This window comes from Bos taurus, chromosome 29 (genome assembly GCF_002263795.3).
Source record: "Bos taurus isolate L1 Dominette 01449 registration number 42190680 breed Hereford chromosome 29, ARS-UCD2.0, whole genome shotgun sequence".
Taxonomy (NCBI): domain Eukaryota; kingdom Metazoa; phylum Chordata; class Mammalia; order Artiodactyla; family Bovidae; genus Bos; species Bos taurus.
The window spans coordinates 41,053,007-41,074,833 of record NC_037356.1 but is presented as its reverse complement, the minus strand read 5'-3'; the positions used below and the strand labels follow the sequence as shown (position 1 = coordinate 41,074,833).

General features: G+C 45.4%; 1 protein-coding gene across 1 annotated transcript; it reads left to right on the top strand.

Annotated features, from left to right (window-relative positions):
- The first annotated feature begins 16,136 nt into the window (after positions 1-16,136).
- ZBTB3 (zinc finger and BTB domain containing 3) lies at positions 16,137-21,630 on the top strand. Its single transcript, XM_059883086.1, is given in 3 exon segments — positions 16,137-16,162; positions 16,602-18,176; positions 18,178-21,630. Coding segments are annotated over 2 exon segments (1,758 nt in total). The 5' UTR covers positions 16,137-16,162; positions 16,602-16,652; the 3' UTR covers positions 18,412-21,630.
- The last annotated feature ends 197 nt before the right edge of the window (positions 21,631-21,827 follow it).

Here is a 21,827-nt window from a genome sequence, read left to right as displayed (position 1 = left end):
CTTATGGAAATGTTTGTCTTAAGCTATGTTAATGAACCATGTATTTACCCTAGACTCGTCTTCAAGAGTCTTCAACTTGGACGAAAAGTTATGACCAACCTAGACAGAATACTAAAAAGCAGAGACATTACTTTGCCAACAAAGGTCTGTCTAGTCAAGGCTATGTTTTTTCCAGTAGTCATGTATGGATGTGAAAGTTGGACCATAAAGAAAGCTGAGCACCAAAGAATTGATGCTTTTGAACTGTAGTATTGGAGAAGACTCTTGAGAGTCCCTTGGACAGCAAGGCGATCCAACCAGTCCATCCTAAAGGAAATCAGTCCTGAATATTCATTGGAAGGACTGATGCTGAAGCTGAAACTCCAATACTTTGGCCCCGTGATGGGAAGAACTGACTCATTTGAAAAGCCCCTGATGCTGGGCAAGATTGAAGGTGGGAGAAGAAGGGGACGACAGAGGATGAGACGGTTGGATGGCATCACCAACTCAATGTACATGACCTTGAGTAAGTTCCAGGAATTGGTGATGGATAGGGAAGCCTGGAGTGCTGCAATCCATGGGGTCGCAAAGATTTGGACACGACTGAGTGACTGAACTGAACTGAATTATCTTCAAGTCAGTTCTGCATAAGACTCAAAACTGACTTAACAAACCAGTATGTTTTACTCATGCAAATGTTCTCTTAAGCTATGTTCATGAGACTGTATTTGCTTGGAAACCTGCCTTTCTTCAAGATTCATGTCAATCATTTTATGGCCCGGGACAACTCCCCTTGTGCCAATGTTATCTCAAAATGCATGATGTGGATGAGGGGCCTGGTGCCAGTCTCTGAGTTTTGAGACATTTCCTTTCTCTAATTAGACTGCTAGGAGCTATATAACATCCAGCTAAAGACTAGCAGGGACCACTCTTTCTGTCTGATGTCTATGTCAGAAGCTTTCTCTATCTCTTTTATACTTAAATAAAACTTTGTTACACAAAAACTTTGAGTGATCAAGCCTTGTCTCTGGCCCCAGATTGAATTCTTCGTGTCTTTCATGGTTCAGCAACATGAACCAAGTTTCATCAACATGAACCAAGTTTCATCTTGGGGGCTCATCCAGGATTCTTCAGGACTAGGTAAAGATGCTTGGAGCTCTAGTTCTTTGTTCTTCTAGCAAAAATGTTTTCTGCTGTACTTTATTAACTCTATGGTGTGTTTGTGTGAATGAATGACATACCCTGTGCAAAGCAAGTGAGGAGCCCTGCTCTGCGGTTCCGCGGTGACCTCATAGGGCTTATGGCAGAAACCCTTTCAGGTTTTCTACAGACCTGCCAATGCCAAGAGGCACACAGTATCTCCTTTGGGGATGGGCCAGAAATGGGCAAAGCAGATAGACTGAACTCTCCTTTCTCGGTCCGACATTTTGGTCTCTTTGACCATTTCATAACTTCCTGGGAATTAGAACTACTAACCTGATCTGTCAGATCATAGACTTTCAAGGGACTTCTGATCCATGATGTTACTGTGTACTGTTACTTAGGTCCCAAACTTAGACTGATAGTCAGGAAGCACCTAACCTCACTAGGAGTCGAAAGTTCGGAGGCTAGATGGAGCTCTAGCTCCAAGAGCATCTCTCAGGTTAAAGGTTACTCAGATAGGAAGTACAGCTTCTTCCTTTGGTAACACTAGCTCTTAGTGGACCAGAGGAGGCTCTCCAGTGGCTTTTGTCCCAACTCTTTAGATATTCTTTCTGTGAAATTGTGGGAATGAACTGGAAGGACTGGCCCTAATAACTCGAGGACAAAAATCACTTTTTCCTCACTGGCCAGCCCTTCACCATCTCTTTTGCTATCGCTTATATCAGACACGACTGAGCGACTGAACTGAACTGATACTGGTGTGGTGACACTCGGAAGGAACATACCGGTTTTATGTTTGTACCAGTCTTATCGTGGTCAGGAATATACTGAGGGTCGTGCACAGGCACTCAGGTGATGAATGTTTCCCTCAGTGGTCTTAGCTTGGGAGGCATTCCAGAAGGTTACTCCGATTGCACCCCAGGTGGCATAAGAGGCAAGCAAGGTTCTAATGGTGAGGAACTGGACACTAGTCTGGGATGCCATCAGGTCTACCCCTGGTGCATCTCTACCCTGCCTCGGTGGTAGAGCCGGGAGGAGTGAGTATGGTGCCAGGGAAGGAAAGCTTTGGTGAAAAGTCTGTCTACACCCCCATCTAGAGCAGGAAGGGATGCCTCTGGTAGAAAGATGGTGCTTGTCACTTTTTTCTCTCTTACAGATTGGAGCTAACAATTCCAGCCTCACTCCTTTGAATTGTATCCTGAAAAACTGGGATAGATTTGATCCCCAGAGCTTAAAGAATACATGCCTGGTCTTCTTATGTGATACTGCATGGCCATGGTATCCATTGGAGGACGGTGAACGGTGGCTGGTTGGAGGGTCTCTTAATTATAATACTGTTTTACAATTAGACCAGTTCTGTAGAAAACAAGGGAAATGGGTAGAAGTAGCATATGTGTTGCCCTTTTTCTCTCTGCGAGACATGCCAGCCTTATGTCCTAAGGGTATAGATTTGTGTGTGAAACCTTCAGCCCCCTCTTGTCCTCCTACTTTGCCTCTGCACCGGGGCTCCAACCTGAGCAAACTGAAAGTCAAAGAACACCCACAGGAAGGGTTGCCTTGGTCTCAGTAAAAACCTAAACTGAGATTCAAACTGCCCAAGTAGAGGTCCAAACAACCCATCTCAGTATGACCTCAGACTACTCTGGTTTCAATAGAAACTCAGGCAATCAAAGTAAGAGAAGCTCAGACAGCAAAAACTAAGGGTGAAATACAAGATGATATGGAGGATGGGAGACAAAGAGATAAAGAAAATCAGGTTTATCCAATCTATCCCTGGGATCATATGCACAGAGCAGCCAGAGAGGCTGAGAAACAGCCACACAAGCTGTTGCTTCTTCATGAAACACCCACCAGGAGAAATAATCAGTCTATGAGAGTTAATATGCCATTTTCTTATCAAGAAATACAAAGAATCAAGGAGGATCTGGGAGACTACTTAGAGGACCCAGAAAAATATATTAGAACTTTTAAAGGTGTTACTCTGCTTTATGACCTTACTTGGAAAGATGTGATGTATATCCTGGGACAAACACCAAGTGCTGACTTGAAAACTTGAGTTTTGGGGAAAGCGGTTGCCTATGGAGATGAATGGCTTGGTAATGAATCAGTAGGGAAGAGGGAGGATGAGATAGCCGGCCTCCGCACTGGGAAGCAGGCAGTCTGAATTACAGAATCAGATTGGGACTATAACATGGCTAAAGGAAGATGGGATCAGAGTCATTTTGTCAGATGTGTTCTTGAAGGACTCAGACAAGCGGGTGCTAAGATTTTAAACTCTACCAAATTGGCAAACATAGAACAGGAAGAGAAGGAAGCTCCTGGTAAATTCCTAGATAGACTGAGAGAAGCCCTTCACAGATTCATTGAGATTGACCCCAAAAGTGAAGAAGGAACAGTGATCTTAAAATATAGATTTCTCATTCAGTCCACTCCAGATATCCGCTGTAAGCTATTAAAACAGGCATATGGACCAAAGCAGTCTTTAAATAATCTGTTACAACTATTACAGCTATTACAGCAGGGGATATGAGGGAAAGAAAGAAAGGCAAAGACAAAGGAACAGGTGGAAGCCATTGTAATGGCTGTCAGAACCATTCTTAAACAGCCTGAGAAAAATGCCCAGAGGGACCCAGGTGCAAAGGGATGGGCTTGCTATTACTGTGGAAAGGAGGGCACTTCAAGGGGGATTGCCTTTAGGGATCTAAGCCGCCCTCGGCTCCATGTCCAGTCTGCAAGGGACCACACTAGAGGAGAGACTGCCCCCAAAGGCATAGGTTTCAGGGGTTGGACTCTCAACACAATCAAGACTGAAGGTGCCCAGGGGTCCCCACACAAACTCCCGTTCTAATTACACCTGAGGAACCCCGGGTATTAATAACTGTGGGGGGCTAATCCCTAGATTTGCTTTTAGACACTGCTTACTGAAGCCCCTGGCCCACTTTCTTCCCTATCCGCTTCCATAATGGGACTGTCTGGACTAGCAAAACGGTATTATTTCAGTTGTCTTTAAGCTGCAACTGGGACTCTGTGCTATTTTTCACACAAGTTTCTGATCTTGCCAGAGTCTCCCTCACCCCTTTTGGGGAGGGATATACTGAGCAAGGTCCATGCCTCTATTTTCAAGAATATGGAGCCCTCCCTTTCTCTCCCATTAATTGAACAAAATGTAAATCCTATAGTGTGGGCTGATGGAAAACCTATGGGTCAAGCACAAAATGCTTTCCTGTAGTTGTCAAGCTCAAAGACCTGCATTTATTTCCACATAAAAAGCAGTATCCACTGAAACTTGAGGTTAAGGAAGGGTTAAAACCCATCATTGAGAATTTAAAGGAGCGGGGGCTAGTTATTCCCTGTAACAGTCCATGCAACACTTCTATTTTGGATATAAGGAAATCAAATGATAAATGGAGACTAGTTCAAGATTTATGAATAATAAATGAGGCTGTAGTTCCTTTACACCCTGGTGCCTAATCCTTATACTCTATTGTCTGAAATTCCTGAACGAGCCAAATATTTCTCAGTAATTTATTTAAAAGATGCCTCCTATTCTGTGCCTTTGGCAAAGGAAAGTTTTTTTTTTTTTTTGCCTTTGAAGACCCTATGCCGCCAGCTTCTCAGTTAACCTGGACAGTTTTGCCCCAGGGATTTCACGACAGCCCCCGCCTATTTGGGCAAAGTTTGTCACAGGATCTACAAAACTTTAATAGCTCTGAGTGGTGCTACAATATGTAGATGATATTCTACTCTGTGATGAAACAGAGGAAGCTTGCTCACAAGCCTCAGAAGATTTCTTAAACTTTCTAACAGGCTGTGCTTATAAGGCTTCAAGGGAAAAGGCTCAGCTTTGTCAACAATCTGTTAAATATCTGGGCCTAATCTTATCAGAAGGACTAGGGCCATAGGCCCTGAGAGAATTAAACCTATACTAAATCATCCCCTACCTATGACTTTAAGACAATTGAGAGGATTTTTAGTAATCACAGGCTACTGCTGCATTTGCATTCCAAAACCAACAAACTGGTTTGGTCTCCAGATTCTCAAAGGCTTTTAAGGCTCTTCAGACTGCTCTCCTGCAAGCTCCCACTTTGAGCTTACCCACAGGGTCAGAATTTAATTTGTTTATCACTGAAAGAAAAGGTATGGCCTTGGGAGTTTTGACACAAGCCAGAGGGCCTTACCAGCAGCCTATAGGAGTGGAATCTTAAACTCTAAGATTAATATTTGGATGATAGATAGTAGGCTTCTTAAATACCAGTCATTGTTGTTAGGACCAATAACTAAGCTTAAAGTTGGTGGAAATTTAAATCCTGCCACTTTGCTTCCTGAGAAGGAAGATGAAACACCTGATCAAGATTGTTCCTAATTTCTAACTTTAAACTATGCAGCTCGGGAAATCTGATGGATACCCCATTAGACAATCCTGACATGAAAATATTTACAGATGGCAGTTCTTTTGTTGAGATGGAAAGCATAAAGCAAGTTACGCCATGGTGACGACTGAACAGGTTTTAGAAGCAAAATCTCTCCCCTAGGGAATGAGTGCTCAGCTAGCTGACTGGAGCTCTAGAGTTAAGCAAAAGGCAGCAAGTAAATATCTACACTGATTCTAAGTATGCTTATTTGACTTAACAAGCTCACGCTGCAATGTGGAAAGAAAGATAGCTTAAAACGGCAACAGGAGAACCTAGTAAGCATTTCAGAGAGATCAAGAGACTTTTAACTCCTCTATATTGTCCTAAAGGGAGAAGGCAATGGCAACCCACTCCAGTACTCTTGCCTGGAAAATCCCATGGATGGAGGAGCCTGGTAGGCTGCAGTGCATGGGGTTGTGAAGAGTCAGACACGACTGAGCGACTTCACTTGCATGCACTGCAGAAGGAAATGGCAACCCATTCCAGTGTTCTTGCCTGGAGAATCCCAGGGATGGCGGAGCCTGGTGGGCTACCATCTATGTAGTAGCACAGAGTCGGACATGACTGAAGGGACTTAGCAGCAGCAGCAGAGCATTGTCCTAAAGAAGTAGTTGTTGTGCATTACAAAGGGCACAGCAGGGACAGAGTAAAGTAGCTGAAGGTTGACTGTCAAGCCAGAAAAGCAGCACTTGAGGAAACCCCTTCACTGCAGATGCCTTTGATCTGGACAGGTCCTGTGGAATAGGAAAAACCACAATGTACTGAGGAAGAATTAGAAAGATACTAGAAAAGAGGAGCAAGGATTACTGATAAAGGATGGTTACAATTCGAGGATGGACGATTAATAATTCCTGAAAATGCTCAATGGAAAAGTTTTCCTAAAGCCTTGGAATTAACTAATTATGTAACTCAACTCTCAGCTTTTCAGCAGGCATTAATGGAACTCCAGGAGGTGACTCCTGACCCAGCCATTGAGTCAAGCAAGCGTCTATTTGAGCCAGGAACCAAGGTCCTGATAAAAACATAAGGATCTGGGGGCCAATCCCTCGAGCCCCTCTGGGAAGGCCCTTACAAGGTTATTCTTTCTTCTCCCACAGCTGTCAAAGTGCCCGGAATTGATTCTGGGTGCACCACTCTCGAGTTAAGAGGTGGTACCTGACCAGAACTAAGTGATGTCATTTTATGTCTTTACTTTCTATATTCTGATTTTGTACTTTTCAGATGGGCCTGATAATCTATGTGAGCCTGCTTTTGCTGACTCTTAAAAATCCTGAGTCTGCCATTTGATCCTCAAGACAATGCCTTCCTGTCCTGGGCTCACTCCTACACTGCATTCCACAATCAGTCTAACTGCTGAGTCTGTGGAGCCCTCCCCTCTTCATCAGTAGAAGGCTTCCCTTGGTGGACATCTCCACTTCAAGGAAAGGACTTTCTCCAAGTCTGTGACTACCTTCGACAACAACAATCATACTGATGCCTCGTCTTAATCTGATGACATTTAACAATCCTAAAATGGCCTGGTGCAACACTTTGTACCTTAACTATGGACATAATGGGGCTTTTAACTTTGCTGATTGTTCTGTTTTTGCTATTTGCTCCCTGCATCTGTAACTGTATAGCTAGATTTGTTTCTAGTTGCAGGAAGGCTTTTAAGTTCCAAATGGCAGCTTCCCCCAACTACCTGGGGCCCCTGGATCATGAGACCCTCAATATGAGGGTTAGGAAAATATATTGCCTAACCAATTTAGGGACAACATCCCTTATCAGCTTGGAAGCAGTTATGGAACAAGAACAATGCCCCTTTCCCTTGGCAACATAATTCTCTTAAAATAAAAGGGGGAAATGAGAGGGTAACAGGAAGGAAGACCAGGGATCTCCGAATGGAGGAATAAGCTGGAAGTGTCAGACATTTTTTCTCTCTCTTAAGTGGCAGGAGGAACAAGCTACAAGTGTTAAGATTTTTCCCTTTGTCTACACAAATTTAAAAAGAGGTTTCTCTTAAAATTCTGCTTTGCCATGACACCTGGCTGCACCTGAACTTAACTTTTCCCAAACCTTCAACTAACCAATGTGTTTTTCTTATGGAAATGTTTGTCTTAAGCTATGTTAATGAGCTGTGAATTTACCCTAGACTCCATCTTCAAGTCGATTCCACCTAAGACACAGAGCTGACTTGACAAACCATGCAAATATTCTCTTAAGTAATGTTCATGAAACTGTATTTGCTTGAAAACCTGCCTTTCTTCAAGATTCATGTCACTCATTTTATGGCCGGGGACAACTCCCCTTGTGCCAATGTTATCTCGAAATGCACGATGTGGGTGAGGGGACTGGTGCCAGTCTCTGAGTTTTGAGACATTTCATTTCTCTAATTAACAGACTGCGAGGAGCCAGGTGGGCTGCAGTCCATGGGGTCGCTAAGAGTCGGACATGACTGAGTGACTTCACTTTCACTTTCTTTCTTTCTTTTTTTTTTTCCCCCCCGCCGCCGCGCCCCGCCTCATTGCACTTTCACTTTCCTCTTTCATGCATTGGAGAAGGAAATGGCAACCCACTCCAGTGTTCTTGCCTGGAGAATCCCAGGGCCGGGGAAGCCTGGTGGGCTGCCATCTATGGGGTCACACAGAATCGGACATGACTGAAGCGACTTAGCAGCAGTAGCAGAAGCAGGAGCTATATAAGTGAAAGTGAAAGTCGATCAGTCCTGTCCAACTCTTTGCGACTCCATGGACTATACAGTCTACGGAATTCTCCAGGCTAGAATACTGGAGTGGGTAGCCTTTCCCTTCTCCAGGGGATCTTCTCAACCCAGGGATCGAACCCTTGTCTCCTGCATTGCAGGTGGATTCTTTACCAGCTGAGCCACAAGGGAAGCCCAGTAGCTATAAAACATCCAGCTAAAGACTAGCAGGGTGGCACTCTTTCTGCCTTCTTCTGATGTCTATGTCAGAAGCTTTCTCTATTTCTTTTATACTTTAATGAAATTTTATTACATGAAAGCTCTGAGCGATCAAGCCTCAGCTCTGGCCCCGGATTGAATTCTTCTCCTCCGGAGGCCGAGAATTCTGGCATCTTTCATTGTTCTGAAGGAGGAAACAGACAAAACAGGCTCTATCTTGAAAGCAGGACTCCATCTTGGGCCGGACTGTGGACTTTGAGCTATATGCCCAGTATCTATGGAAATGACATATCAACTGGAAAACCAGGCCCCTCGGATGAAGAGGCCCAGGGCTCGTACCTAGACTCTCCGTTGCCTAAAAGAATACCCTAATTATCTGTATAACCATATAGAATCATACATTCTATTATGCTTATTGGGGTATGAACACAGGCCTGTTGATAATTGTCCACTGTTAACTACCTATGCTTAAGGCATATGAATCACGGGTTAACTTTGACTGTATCTTTCTTTTTCCTTTGTTCAGACTAGTTTGGGAATTTGGGGAGGTGGGTTTGTGCACTTACACTTACACAGGGTATATAAGGTTTTCACAAAAACTGGTCGGGGTCCTTGGCTAAGAGGAGACTCTGCCCTGAGCCCACCAGTGTAATAAACTGCACTCCACTATCTGCATTGTCCTTCTGAGTGAGTTTTTTTCCCAGAACGTGTGGCTTCAACAGTTCAGCAACAACCTTTCACTACTTCTGTGCCACTGGTTCTTCAAACAGCCATGATAATACGGCCCCCAACTGAGTCTGAATTCTCTGTCCATGGGTACTACAACAATCTTGAAGACCACCCATTGGACACTCTAAGAAGATAAATCTACAAAGTGGTTAGGAGTGTGACTTTGAAGATAGACCTAGATTCAATCTCAGCTCTGCCTTTTATCAGCTGTGTGTCTTTGGCCAAGTTACTTGTGCAAATCTCAGAAGAACCTCAGTCTCCGGTCTGAGGATAAGAAAGTGGTGGCAGAGATAAGAAAGGCTGTTATGGAATTAGAGATCATCAGTATTCAGTTCAGTTGCTCAGTCATGTCCAACTCTTTGCAACCCCATGGACTGCAGCACGTCAGGCCTACCTGTCCATCACCAACTCCTGGAATTTACCCGAATTCATGTCCATTGAGTCTGGGATGCCATCCAACCAGTTCATCTTCTGTCATCCCCTTCTCCTCCTGCCTTCAATCTTTCCCCACATCAGGGTCTTTTCAAATGAGTCAGTTCCTCCCATTAGGGGGCCAAAGTATTGGTGTTTCAGCTTCAACATCAGTCCTTCCAATGAATAGTCAGGACTGATTTCCTTTAAGATGGACTGGTTGGGTCTCCTTGCAGTCCAAGGGACTCTCAAGAGTCTTTTCCAACACCACATTTCAAAAGCATCAATTCTTCAGCACTCAGCTTTCTTTATAGTTCAACTCTCACATCTATCCATGACTACTGGAAAAACCATAGTTTTGACTAGATGGACCTTTGTTGACAAAGTAATGTCTCTGCTTTTTAATATGCTGTCTAGATTGGTCATAACTTTCCTTCCAAGGCACAAGAATCTTAATTTCATGGGGACAGTCACCATCTGCAGTGATTTTGAAGTCCCCCCCAAAATAAAGTCACCCACTGTTTCCCCATCTATTTGCCATGAAGTGATGAGACCAAATGACACGATCATAGTTTTCGGAATGTTGACTTTTAAGCCAACTTTTTCACTCTTCTCTTTCACTTTCATCAACAGGCTCTTTAGTTCTTCTTCACTTTCTGCCATAAGTGTGGTGTCATCTGCATATCTGAGGTTATTGATATTTCTCCCAACAGTCTTGATTCCAAATTGTGCTTCATCCAGCCCAGTGTTTCTCATGATGTACTCTGCATGTAAGTTAAATAAGCAGGGTGACAATATACAGCCTTGACGTACTCCTTTCCCAATTTGGAACCAGTCTGTTGTTCCATGTCCAGTTCTAAATTACTTCTTGATCTGCATACAGATTTCTCAAGAGGCAGGTCAGGTGGTCTGGTATTCCCATCTATTTCAGAATTTTCCACAGTTTATTGTGATCCACACAGTCAAAGGCTTTGGCATAGTCAATAAAGCAGAAATAGATGTTTGTTTTTCTGGAACTCTCTTGCTTTTTCAATGATCCAACGGATGTTGGCAATTTGATCTCTGGTTCTTCTGCCTTTTTTAAATCCACCTTGAACATGTGGATGTTCATGGTTCATGTACTGTTGAAGCCTGGCTTGGAGAATTTTGAGCATTACTTTCCTAGCATGTGAGATGAGTACAGTTGCCTGGTAGTTTGAGCATTCTTTGGCATTGCCTTTCTTTGGGATTGGAATGAAAACTGACCTTTTCCACTCCCATGGCCACTGCTGAGTTTTCCAAATTTGCTGGCATATTGAGTGCAGCACTTTCACAGCTCGCGGGAGTGGTGGCTGTGCGGCGCTGGAGCCGTGGCTATGAGGAGATACCCCACATCCAAGGGCAAAGGAGAAGCCCCAGCAAGATGGTAGGAGAGGTGAATTTGCATTTAGAATCAAACCCCATACCCGCCAGAGATGCTCAGAGGGCTCAAACATACCTTGTGTGCACCAGGACCCAGAGACCCCACAGAGACTGAGACAGAACTGTGTTTGGGTGTCTCCTGAGGAGGTACAGGCCAGCAGTGGCCTGCCACAGGGGCAGGGGCTCTGGGTGCAGCAGACCTGGGTATGGCAAAAGTCTTCTTGGAGGAGGTCGCCATTAACCCACCATAGAGCTGCCAGAACTTACACAGGACTGGAAAGCAGACTCTAGGAGGGCACAGATGGAACCCTGAGGACACCAGGACCCAGGAGAAAGGAGCAGTCACCCCACAAGAGACTGACCAAGACTTGGCCATGAGTCTCTGGCGGAGGTATGGGTCGGTGGTGGCCTGCTGTGGCATTGGGGGCTCTAAGTGTAGCAGTGCATGCATGGGATCTTTTGAAGGAGGTCACCATTATCTTCATTACCTCCACCATAGTTTGGTCTCAGGTCAAATAACAGGGAGGGAACACAACCCCAGCCTTGAACAGAAAATTGGATTAAAGATTTACTGAGCATGGCCCCACCCATCAGAACAAGACCCAGTTTCCCCCTCAGTCAGTCTCTCCCATCAGGAAACTTCCATAAGCCTCTTATCCTTCTCCATCAGAGGGCAGACAGACTGAAAAACACAATTACAGAAAACTAACCAATCTGATCACATGGACCACAGCCTTGTCTAACTCAGTGAAACTATGAGCCATGCTGTGTAGGCCAAACCAAGACGGACAGGTCATGGTGGAGAGTTCTGACAAAGCATGGTCCACTGGAAAAAGGAATGGCAAACCACTTCAGTATTCTTGCCTTGAGAACCCCATGAACAGTATGACAAGGCAAAAAGATAGGCACTGAAGATGAACTCCCCAGGTCGGTAGGTGCCCAATATGCTACTGGAGATCAGTGGAGAAATAACTCCAGAAAGAATGAAGAGACAGAGCCAAAGCAAAAACAATACCCAGTTCTGGATGTAACTGGTGATGGAAGTAAAGTCCAATGCTGTAAAGAGCAATATTGCATAGGAACCTGAAATGTTAGGTCCATGAATCAAGGCAAATTGGAGGTGGTCAAACAGGAGATGGCAAGAGTGAACGTCGACATTTTAGGAATCAGCGAACTAAAATGGACTGCAATGGGTGAATTTAACTCAGATGACCATTATATCTACTACTGTGGGCAAGAATCCCTTAGAGGAAATGGAGTAGATATCATGGTCAACAAAAGAGTCTGAAATGCAGTACTTGGATGCAATCTCAAAAAAGACAGAATGATCTCTGTTTGTTTCCAAGGCAAACCATTCAATATCACAGTGATCCAAGCCTATGCCCCGATCAGTAATGCTGAAGAAGCTGAAGTTGAAAGGTTCTATGGAGACCTACAAGACCTTCTAGAACTAACACCCACAAAAGATGTCCTTTTCATTATAGGGGACTGGAATGAAAAATTAGGAAGTCAAGAAATACCTGGAGTAACAGGCAAATTTGGCCTTGGAGTACAGAATGAAGCAGGGCAAAGACTATCAGAGTTTTGTCAAGAGAAGGCACTGGTCATAGCAAACACCCTCTTCCAACAACACAAGAGAAGCCTCTACACATGGACATCACCAGATGGTCAATACTGAAATCAGATTGATTATATTCTTTGCAGCCAGAGATGGAGAAGCTCTATAGAGTCAGCAAAAACAAGACTGGGAGCTTACTGGGGCTCAGATCATGAACACCTTATTGCCAAATTCAGACTTAAATTGAAGAAAACCACTAGACCATTCAAGTATGACCTAAATCAAATCCCTTATGATTATACAGTGGAAGTGAGAAATAGATTCAAGGGATTAGATCTGATAGACAGAGTGCCTGATGAACTATGGACCGAGGTTCCTGACATTGTACAAAAGGCAGTGATAAAGACCATCCCCAAGTAAAAGAAATGTAAAAAAGCAAAATGGCTGTCTGAGGAGGCCTTATAAATAGCTGAGAAAAGAAGAGAAGAGAAAAGCAAAGGAGAAAAGGAAAGATATACCCATTTGAATTCAGAGTTCCAAAGAATAGCAAGGAGAGATAAGAAAGCCTTCCTCAGTGATCAGTAAAAAGAAATAGAAGAAAACAATAGAATGGGAAAGACTAGATCTCTTCAAGAAAATTAGAGATACCAAGGGAACATTTCATGCAAAAATGGGCTCAACAAAGGACAGAAATGGTATGGACCTAACAGAAGCAGAAGATATTAAGAAGAGGTGGCAAGAATACACAGAAGAACTGTACAAAAAAGATCTTCATGACCCAGATAGTCACGATGGTGTGGTCACTCACTTAGAGCCAGACATCCTGGAATGTGAAGTCAAGTGGGCCTTAGAAAGCATCACTATGAACAAAGCTAGTGGAGGTGATGGAATTCCAGGTGAACTATTTCAAATCCTAAAAGATGATGCTGTGAAAGTGCTGCACTCAATATGCCAGCAAATTTGGAAAACTCAGCAGTGACCATGGGAGTGGAAAAGGTCAGTTTTCATTCCAATCCCAAAGAAAGGCAATGCCAAAGAATGCTCAAACTACCAGGCAACTGTACTCATCTCACATGCTAGGAAAGTAATGCTCAAAATTCTCCAAGCCAGGCTTCAACAGTACATGAACCATGAACATCCACATGTTCAAGGTGGATTTAAAAAAGGCAGAAGAACCAGAGATCAAATTGCCAACATCCGTTGGATCATTGAAAAAGCAAGAGAGTTCCAGAAAAACAAACATCTATTTCTGCTTTATTGACTATGCCAAAGCCTTTGACTGTGTGGATCACAATAAACTGTGGAAAATTCTGAAATAGATGGGAATACCAGACCACCTGACCTGCCTCTTGAGAAATCTGTATGCAGATCAAGAAGTAATTTAGAACTGGACATGGAACAACAGACTGGTTCCAAATTGGGAAAGGAGTACGTCAAGGCTGTATATTGTCACCCTGCTTATTTAACTTACATGCAGAGTACATCATGAGAAACACTGGGCTGGATGAAGCACAATTTGGAATCAAGACTGTTGGGAGAAATATCAATAACCTCAGATATGCAGATGACACCACACTTATGGCAGAAAGTGAAGAAGAACTAAAGAGCCTGTTGATGAAAGTGAAAGAGAAGAGTGAAAAAGTTGGCTTAAAAGTCAACATTCCGAAAACTATGATCGTGTCATTTGGTCTCATCACTTCATGGCAAATAGATGGGGAAACAGTGGGTGACTTTATTTTGGGGGGGACTTCAAAATCACTGCAGATGGTGACTGCAGCCATGAAATTAAAAGAGGCTTACTCCTTGGAAGGAAAGTTATGACCAATCTAGACAGCATATTAAAAAGCAGAGACATTACTTTGTCAACAAAGGTCCATCTAGTCAAAGCTATGGTTTTTCCAGGAGTCATGTATGAATTTGAGAGTTGAACTATAAAGAAAGCTGCATGCCGACGAATTGATGCTTTTCAACTGTGGTGTTGGAGAATACTCTAATGAGTCCCTTGGACCGCAAGGAGATCCAACCAGTCCATCTTAAAGGAAATCAGTCCTGACTATTCCTTGGAAGGACTGATGTTGAAGCTGAAACACCAATACTTTGGCCACCTGATGCGAAGAACTGACTCATTTGAAAAGACCCTGATGCTGGGAAAGGTTGAAGGTAGAAGGGGATGACGGAAGATGAGATGGTTGGGTGGCATCACCAACTCAATGAACATGAATTTGGGTAAACTCCAGGAGTTGGTGATGTACAGGGAGGCCTGGAGTGCTGGAGTTGCAAAGACAGACACGATTGAGTGACTGAACTGAACAATAAATATTGTATGGCTTGGAAGACTATCTGGAAGAAGTGAGCTCTCAACCTGAGAGCAGTGTCGCCTGCATATCTCTAGTATAATGATGGAAGGTAGAAAGATGAACCGTCCCTAATTCTACTTAGATCTGATGAGTGCTTGGCTGCAGAATAAAGTGGAGATGCTAGGTGTGGCAGGTCAAGGGGTGAATAGTGGATGAAGCGCACTGTGGAGTTACCAGTGCCAATGGCCCGCTTCCCTGGTGGCTCAGCAGTAAAAGAATCTGCCTGCCAAAGGAGGAAATGCATACTCGATTCCTGAGTCAGGAAGATACCTTGGAGAAGGAAACGACAACCCATTCCAGTATTCTTGCCTGGAAAATCCCAAGGACTGAGGAATCTGGTGGGCTATAGTTCATGGGGTTGCAAAGAGTCAGAAGCGACTCAGTAACTAAAAAAACCTTGTCAACATACTGTCCCTGTCTGAGGCCAGGCAGGTATCACTGACTCCCAATTTACAGCCCTTTCCTCTGGTTCCTCTAGGAACTTTGGAATATTTCTTCTTAAGTAGCCACACTCTTTATTTTCACGCCCAGGGACACTTTAGGGCTGTGAGCCCATTCTCTCCTCTCCTATCAGCAACTGCCCACTACGCTCCAGACACAGAGAAGGACACGCATCTCTTCACTAGAGTTCAGGCTAGGGACATTACAATCCACACAGCTGCTAGTTCTCTGACACCACCACTGCTGAGCCAGGAGCCTGGATCTATCAGACTGCGGGGAGTAAGGCAGTAGGGCATCTTCAAGTTTTTGAGGGATGAAGAGACCTTCAAGAGACAACTGCAGATTAGAGAGGTGTAGCCATCGCTCACGGTTAGGCAGAGCCGAGTCTAAGACCCGGACCTCCTGGGTACCACACCAGTTTCTTGGTTCTCCTTTTCCCGGACACTCAGCAGCCGGGGTGACATGCTGCCTGCTAAGACACAACGCTCTGCGCCGTGGCAGGCCTCGAGCCCCGCCCCGAGGGCGTCGCGCTCCACTGCTCACAGGTCCCAGCCCTCCCACAGCCTCAGGTAGATGGAGAAGCTCAGCCAATCTCAAGGGCTCCGAGGCAAAGAAGGCGGGACGAGAAGAAAAAGTTTAGGACAGGAGCGCTAACCAATCGGGCGCCTAGCTGCCTGAGCGACGGCCACCAGCATCCACTTGGAGACACCGCCCTGAGTCGGGGGCATGGTTAGTAGAGAGTGAACTAATCCGAGACGAGGGAAGACAAATTTGAGCCAATTAAAACTAAGAAGGCGGGAAGGGGCGGAGCTCTCCCGGTGGCTGCTCGTTGGTGGGTGAGGGTCAGCTTTCTCTGCTAGTTCCCACCCTCGGACTTCTTAGCCCCTCGAATTCGAGAGAGGCTCAGGGAGTTCCCGGAGTAGGGCGAAGAGGTATCACCCGAGAAGGCCTGGGGTCGAGACTCTAGTTGGACGAGGTGCTGGAAGCTACCGGGTGGGCATCGAGGAAGCGGAGGCTGCCTAAGGGGCGGGACTTCCGGGGAGGGGCTTTGTGGACGGGGCGGGGCCTGCTGCTACGGTTAGGCCGAGGGGCGGAGCTAAAAGTAGACCACTGGGTGTGACCTGGGAGAAAGAAGGGTAGTAATGTAAGGGAGCATCTTGGGGTCGGGATGCTGCTGCCAGAGGCTTTGGGGTGGCAAGTAATAGCTCAGAGCTGACGTTAAGATATATAGGGAGGTTACCTACCCTAACCCACTTTCCTCTCTTCCCAAGGGAGCCACTGGAGAGGATCTTCCGAAGGTCCCTTTCCCTTTGTGGAGTGCTATGGAGTTCCCAGAACACAGCCAGCAGCTGCTGCAGAGCCTCCGAGAGCAGCGGTCCCAGGGTTTCCTTTGTGACTGCACCGTGATGGTGGGTAGTACCCAGTTCTTGGCTCATCGGGCTGTGCTGGCCTCCTGCAGCCCATTTTTCCAGCTTTTCTACAAAGAGCGGGAACTAGACAAGAGGGATCTGGTGTGTATCCACAACGAGATTGTCACAGCCCCGGCCTTTGGACTGCTTCTGGACTTTATGTATGCTGGCCAGCTGGTCCTGAGGGGGGATACCCCTGTGGAGGATGTGCTGGCGGCTGCCAGCTACTTGCACATGAATGATATTGTCAAGGTGTGTAAGCGGCGGCTGCAAGCCCGGGGCCTGGCAGAGGCGGATAGTACCAAGAAGGAAGAAGAAACCAACTCACAACCCCCTAATTTGGAGTTTTTGTCCAGCACTTCCCGTGGTTCCCAGCCTTCGTTGGCATCAGCAGAGACATCAGGGCCCTGGGGCAAAGGGGAATGGAAAGGCTCTGCAGCTCCCTCACCTATCTGTCCTCCAGATGAGCCACCGATGCCAGCTGGGGCTGACACTACACAGCCTGGCGTGGAGGTTGAGTCATCGCATCTTCAGGCACCTCCTGTACCAGTGGCTGATGTCTCTCTTGCCAGCCCCAGCAGTTCCACAGAGACCAACCCTGCAAACTACTTCTCTGCGGGCCTCCCAACTGTTTCAGTGGAGCCACTGGCTCCACTTGATGTGGGTTCTGAGAGCCTGAGGGTGGTAGAACCAAGGGCAACTGGAGGACCATTGCAAGGCTTCTATCCTCCAACTTCAGCTGCAGTCCCAGTTCCATCCGAGGCTCCAGCCCCCGCGGAAGCTGAGCTGGTACAGGTGAAAGTAGAAGCAATTGTGATTTCTGATGAGGAGCCTGACGTGTCAGAGGAACAGCCTCGAGGCCCCGAGGGACTCTTCCCTCCTGGAGGAGCCATGTATGGTGGACAGCCCCCCCAGCCAGAGGCCTTTGAGGAGCCACGGGCAGCAGGATTGGAGGAGGTGGGGCCCAGTGACCACTTCCTGCCGCCAGATCCGCACCTACCCTACCATTTGCTGCCAGGTCCAGGGCAGTATCATCGAGGACTGGTGACCTCGCCCCTGCCTGCTCCACCCGCCCTGCATGAGCCACTCTACTTGCCTTCTGAGTATGAAACAGCCCCAGGAAGCTTTGGGGGTTTTACTGAGGATGTTCCTACTTGCAAGACATGTGGGAAGACCTTCTCATGCTCTTACACACTGCGGCGTCACGCCACAGTGCACACGCGGGAGCGACCCTACGAGTGCCGCTACTGCCTGCGCAGCTACACGCAGTCAGGGGACCTGTACCGCCACATCCGCAAGGCTCACAATGAGGACCTGGCCAAACGCAGCAAACCGGATCCAGAGGCTGGCCCCGTCCTGGGAGCGCAGCCCCTCCCTGGCTCCCCGACCGCAGACAGACAGAACAGCAGTGTTGGAGGGCCACCCAAAGATTTTGTACTTGGCTCCAAAAACTAACATCCGGGAGAGCATGAGCCGATGCCAGGCCTGCTCTTGCTGCCACCAGGGGGCAGCACGGAAGGTGGAAGCACCTGATTTCCTCTGCTGGGGACTGAATGAAGATTCTGCCCAGGCTGAAGGTTCCTACCCTTTTCTTTTCCCAGCCAGAGAGGACTTTATGGGTATTGCATCTCAGCCAACTCCTCGCCGCCCTGGGAATTTTCCTGAGATGTAATCGCTCTTCACTCTGCATTTTGGACCATAAAACTGGCAGTGAAAGTATTTCTCTGAACTGGTTGGCTGGTTTCTTCCACAAACCTGCATGCCTCCTGATTTTTTCATAGCTTTTCTCCAGGCTTTTTAGGAATCTGACACCTGCATTTGGGGTAGGGGTCAGGTTGCTTAGGAGGAAAAAAGTGAGATAAGTAGAGGGTAATGTAGACTTTACTTAGGAAAAGTATACGAATTAGGTTATTTTACACAATTATGGTTTATTGTGGGAGAAGGCAGTGGCAACCCACTCCAGTACTCTTGCCTGGAAAATCCCATGGACGGAGGAGCATGGTAGGCTGCAGTCCATGGGGTCCCTAGGAGTCGGACACGACTGAGCGACTTCACTTTCATGCGTTGGAGAAGGAAATGGCAACCCACTCCAGTATTCTTGCCTGGAGAATCTCAGGGACGGGGAAGCCTGGTGGGCTGCCGTCTTATGGGGTCGCAGAGTCGGACATGACTGAAACGACTTAGCAGCAGCAGCAGCAACATGGTTTATTGTTGTATTTGAGCTCCTGTGTCCTGGGCTGTATTGGGGACTTCATATACACATTTAATCCTCAACAATTTTTGAGGTATTATCCCTCTCCCCATTTTTTTCCCCACAGACAAGGAAACTTGAGACTGAACAATCTACGTTAACTTGTTCAAGGTCACAGAACTAGGTAAAGCGCAGGCCAGAATTTGAACCCTGGCTTATGACTTCATGCTGGTTTAAAACTTTGTTGAAGATGGTTAACTTTGAACTAGAAGCTGTTTCTTTTTTGAGTGTTGGGTTTTGTTGCCTTACCCCTTTCTGTCTGCTTTCCATGTAGAAAGACTTGGTTGACTGTTTCAATGACAAATACTGTATTAATGACTTGAAATTTTTGCCTGCGTCTTATATGTGGATTGAGGTCTCTGAAGACGACAAACTGGAAGGCAGGAAACACTACTGTGGTGGTAGGTGTGGAGGTTGAGGGCCTGTGAAATGGAAATGCTGGGTACTTGGGAAAACTAAAGCAAGAAACACTGGAAGAGAACCTCAGAGTTCATCTAGTCCAACTTTCTCACTTAAAAGGTGTGATGATAGCCTAGACAGGTCATATCACTCATCTATGATCACACAGGTGTTACTGGCAATAGAGATAGCAAAGAAATGGGAACTTGGGGTGTTGATGTGGCATGGAGGATAAAGCATTCTAGAAATCCAGGAGAAGGGTCTGCCCCTGCCTGTGGTAGAGTGGTATTTGTACGATGGACCAGAGGGCTCCCCACAAACCCTTTCTCTTTGACACATAAGGAACTGAGTGCAAAAAAAGCAGGAAGGAATATTTAGATGAAAATATGAGTGAATTTCCTGAATTTCTTCTCTTTTTGGATTTATTACATTCAGCACTGTGAACTCTTACTAGTAGGCTACTGTTTTTGAGTCATAGGAAGGAGACAGAGCTGAGCAAATATTTGGTCAAAGAAAGTTCCTTACCTGGTGCATTATGGAGAGCAAAAGTTGATGCTTAACATTTCCAAGGTTGGGAGTAAATTCCATGCCTTTCGTTTTCCTTGTGTTGGAATAACCTTTGTATCTTTCAAATGCCTAATTTTATTTATGCAAATACATTACTGCCTTAACTCCTTGGTGAAACAAGGCAAGATGTACATAAACCCAGTAAGAGCTATTTTAGCTGAGTGGAGCACCTTTTCCAAAGTCTTTCCTAGAGTAACTATCACGTCAAACTGCCTATAAGAATCAGTTGCCTTTAAAAGAGTGAACTTTATGATTGTGAATTATCTGTCAGTTTTTTAAAAAGACATGGAGCTGGGGGTGGGCGGGGGGAGGAGAAATCGGTTGCCTCAGAATGGTTCCTAAAAGCAAGGCATAATATGTGTATATGTATATATCATGTATATAATTTCTCTGGACATCTGGGGTACACAGGAACCATTGTTACTGTCTTGGCCAAGTGCAATACAAACTAAAGAGGATCTGTTACTTGGTGACATTCTCTCCTGAAGAGCATTTATTTTTAGTTCCCAGCATGGAATGCTTTCTTCATTGGAGGTAGCAGCTAGGAATTTGTAAGACATTTAAAGCAGCAGCCAACACACTTACTGCCACAGTTGCCTCTCTTTATCCATCTGCTGGACACCAAGAACGGTTTATGCCTGTCCATAGAGGTGTGATCAATAGAGAAGTTTCTCTGGTTTCCACTTCTCTTGTCGGCCCCATCCATGGATTCAAGGAGACATAGGTCAGCTCATCTAACCTCTAGTCCAACACTGGATCCTCCTTTTGCCAAGTGTTGAACCTCTGCTTGAAAGAGAACTCACTATCCCTAAAGGAAATCTATTTAACTGTTGGGCGACCCTTATCACTGACTAATGATTACTTCTACTGAGCCAAAATCAGCCTCCAATGGTGGGATGGATCAGGCCCCAGGCTACTAAGAGTTTAACCCCAAGAAGTTACTTGCTTTTGAGCTCCAAGCTGATTTAAGTTTTCAGACAACCAACCTTTGCTCTCCAGTTTTAGAAACATATTCGTAGCTTAGGATTTCACTTCTTTTCTTAATTGGCTATAAGCATATGCCTTCACTTGCCTTTAGCTTCACAATACTCACCATTTAGCCCTTCACATTTGATTTCAATTTCTCCAAAGCCAGCGATTCCAAAGATGATTTACTTGGTTATATACTAATACTTATTTTTATGGTTGGTTGGTTGTTTTGTTTTTTTGGGCAAATGATATAAAGTGCTCTAAAGTCCCCACCTCAATTTTATCAGTAAGCAATTTCAGCATGCCATCTCTAAAAGGACTCTTAAAGAAGAAAAAAGAAAAGGACCAAATACCATGATCACTTGGGTCAGAAGATACCCTAGAGAAGGAAATGGCAACCCATTCCAGTAATCTTGCCTGGGAAATTCCCATGGACAGAGGAGCCTGGTGGGATCCAGTCCATGGTGTCAGAGTCGGACACAACTGAATGACTAAACCAACCACCACTATGATCACACCCAACAAAACTGATAATTCCTGTTCAGAGCTTCCTGATTGTCCCATACTTCAGAAATTGGTTTTTGCATCTTATGGTTTCAGTCTGGGGTTTGCTGATTACCTTCCCATGATATCATTTAACATGTTCCTCTGTCCAAAAATTCCTTTCAAAATATATATTTAAATAAAATGTTGACTAAAAAGTAATATAGGTGTGTGTTATTTTGGCAAAATTGTAAAGATAGTGAGTATCAATTTGGCGGAATGCCATTCTTAATTGTTCCTTATGTGCCAAAGTACGAATCTTCACATCACCATGAATGCTTTCTCTAAAATCAAACCCTCAAATCCTGTGTGGAAACCCTTAAGGACTGGTAAGGTGTACTGCTTCCCCCTCCACAAAC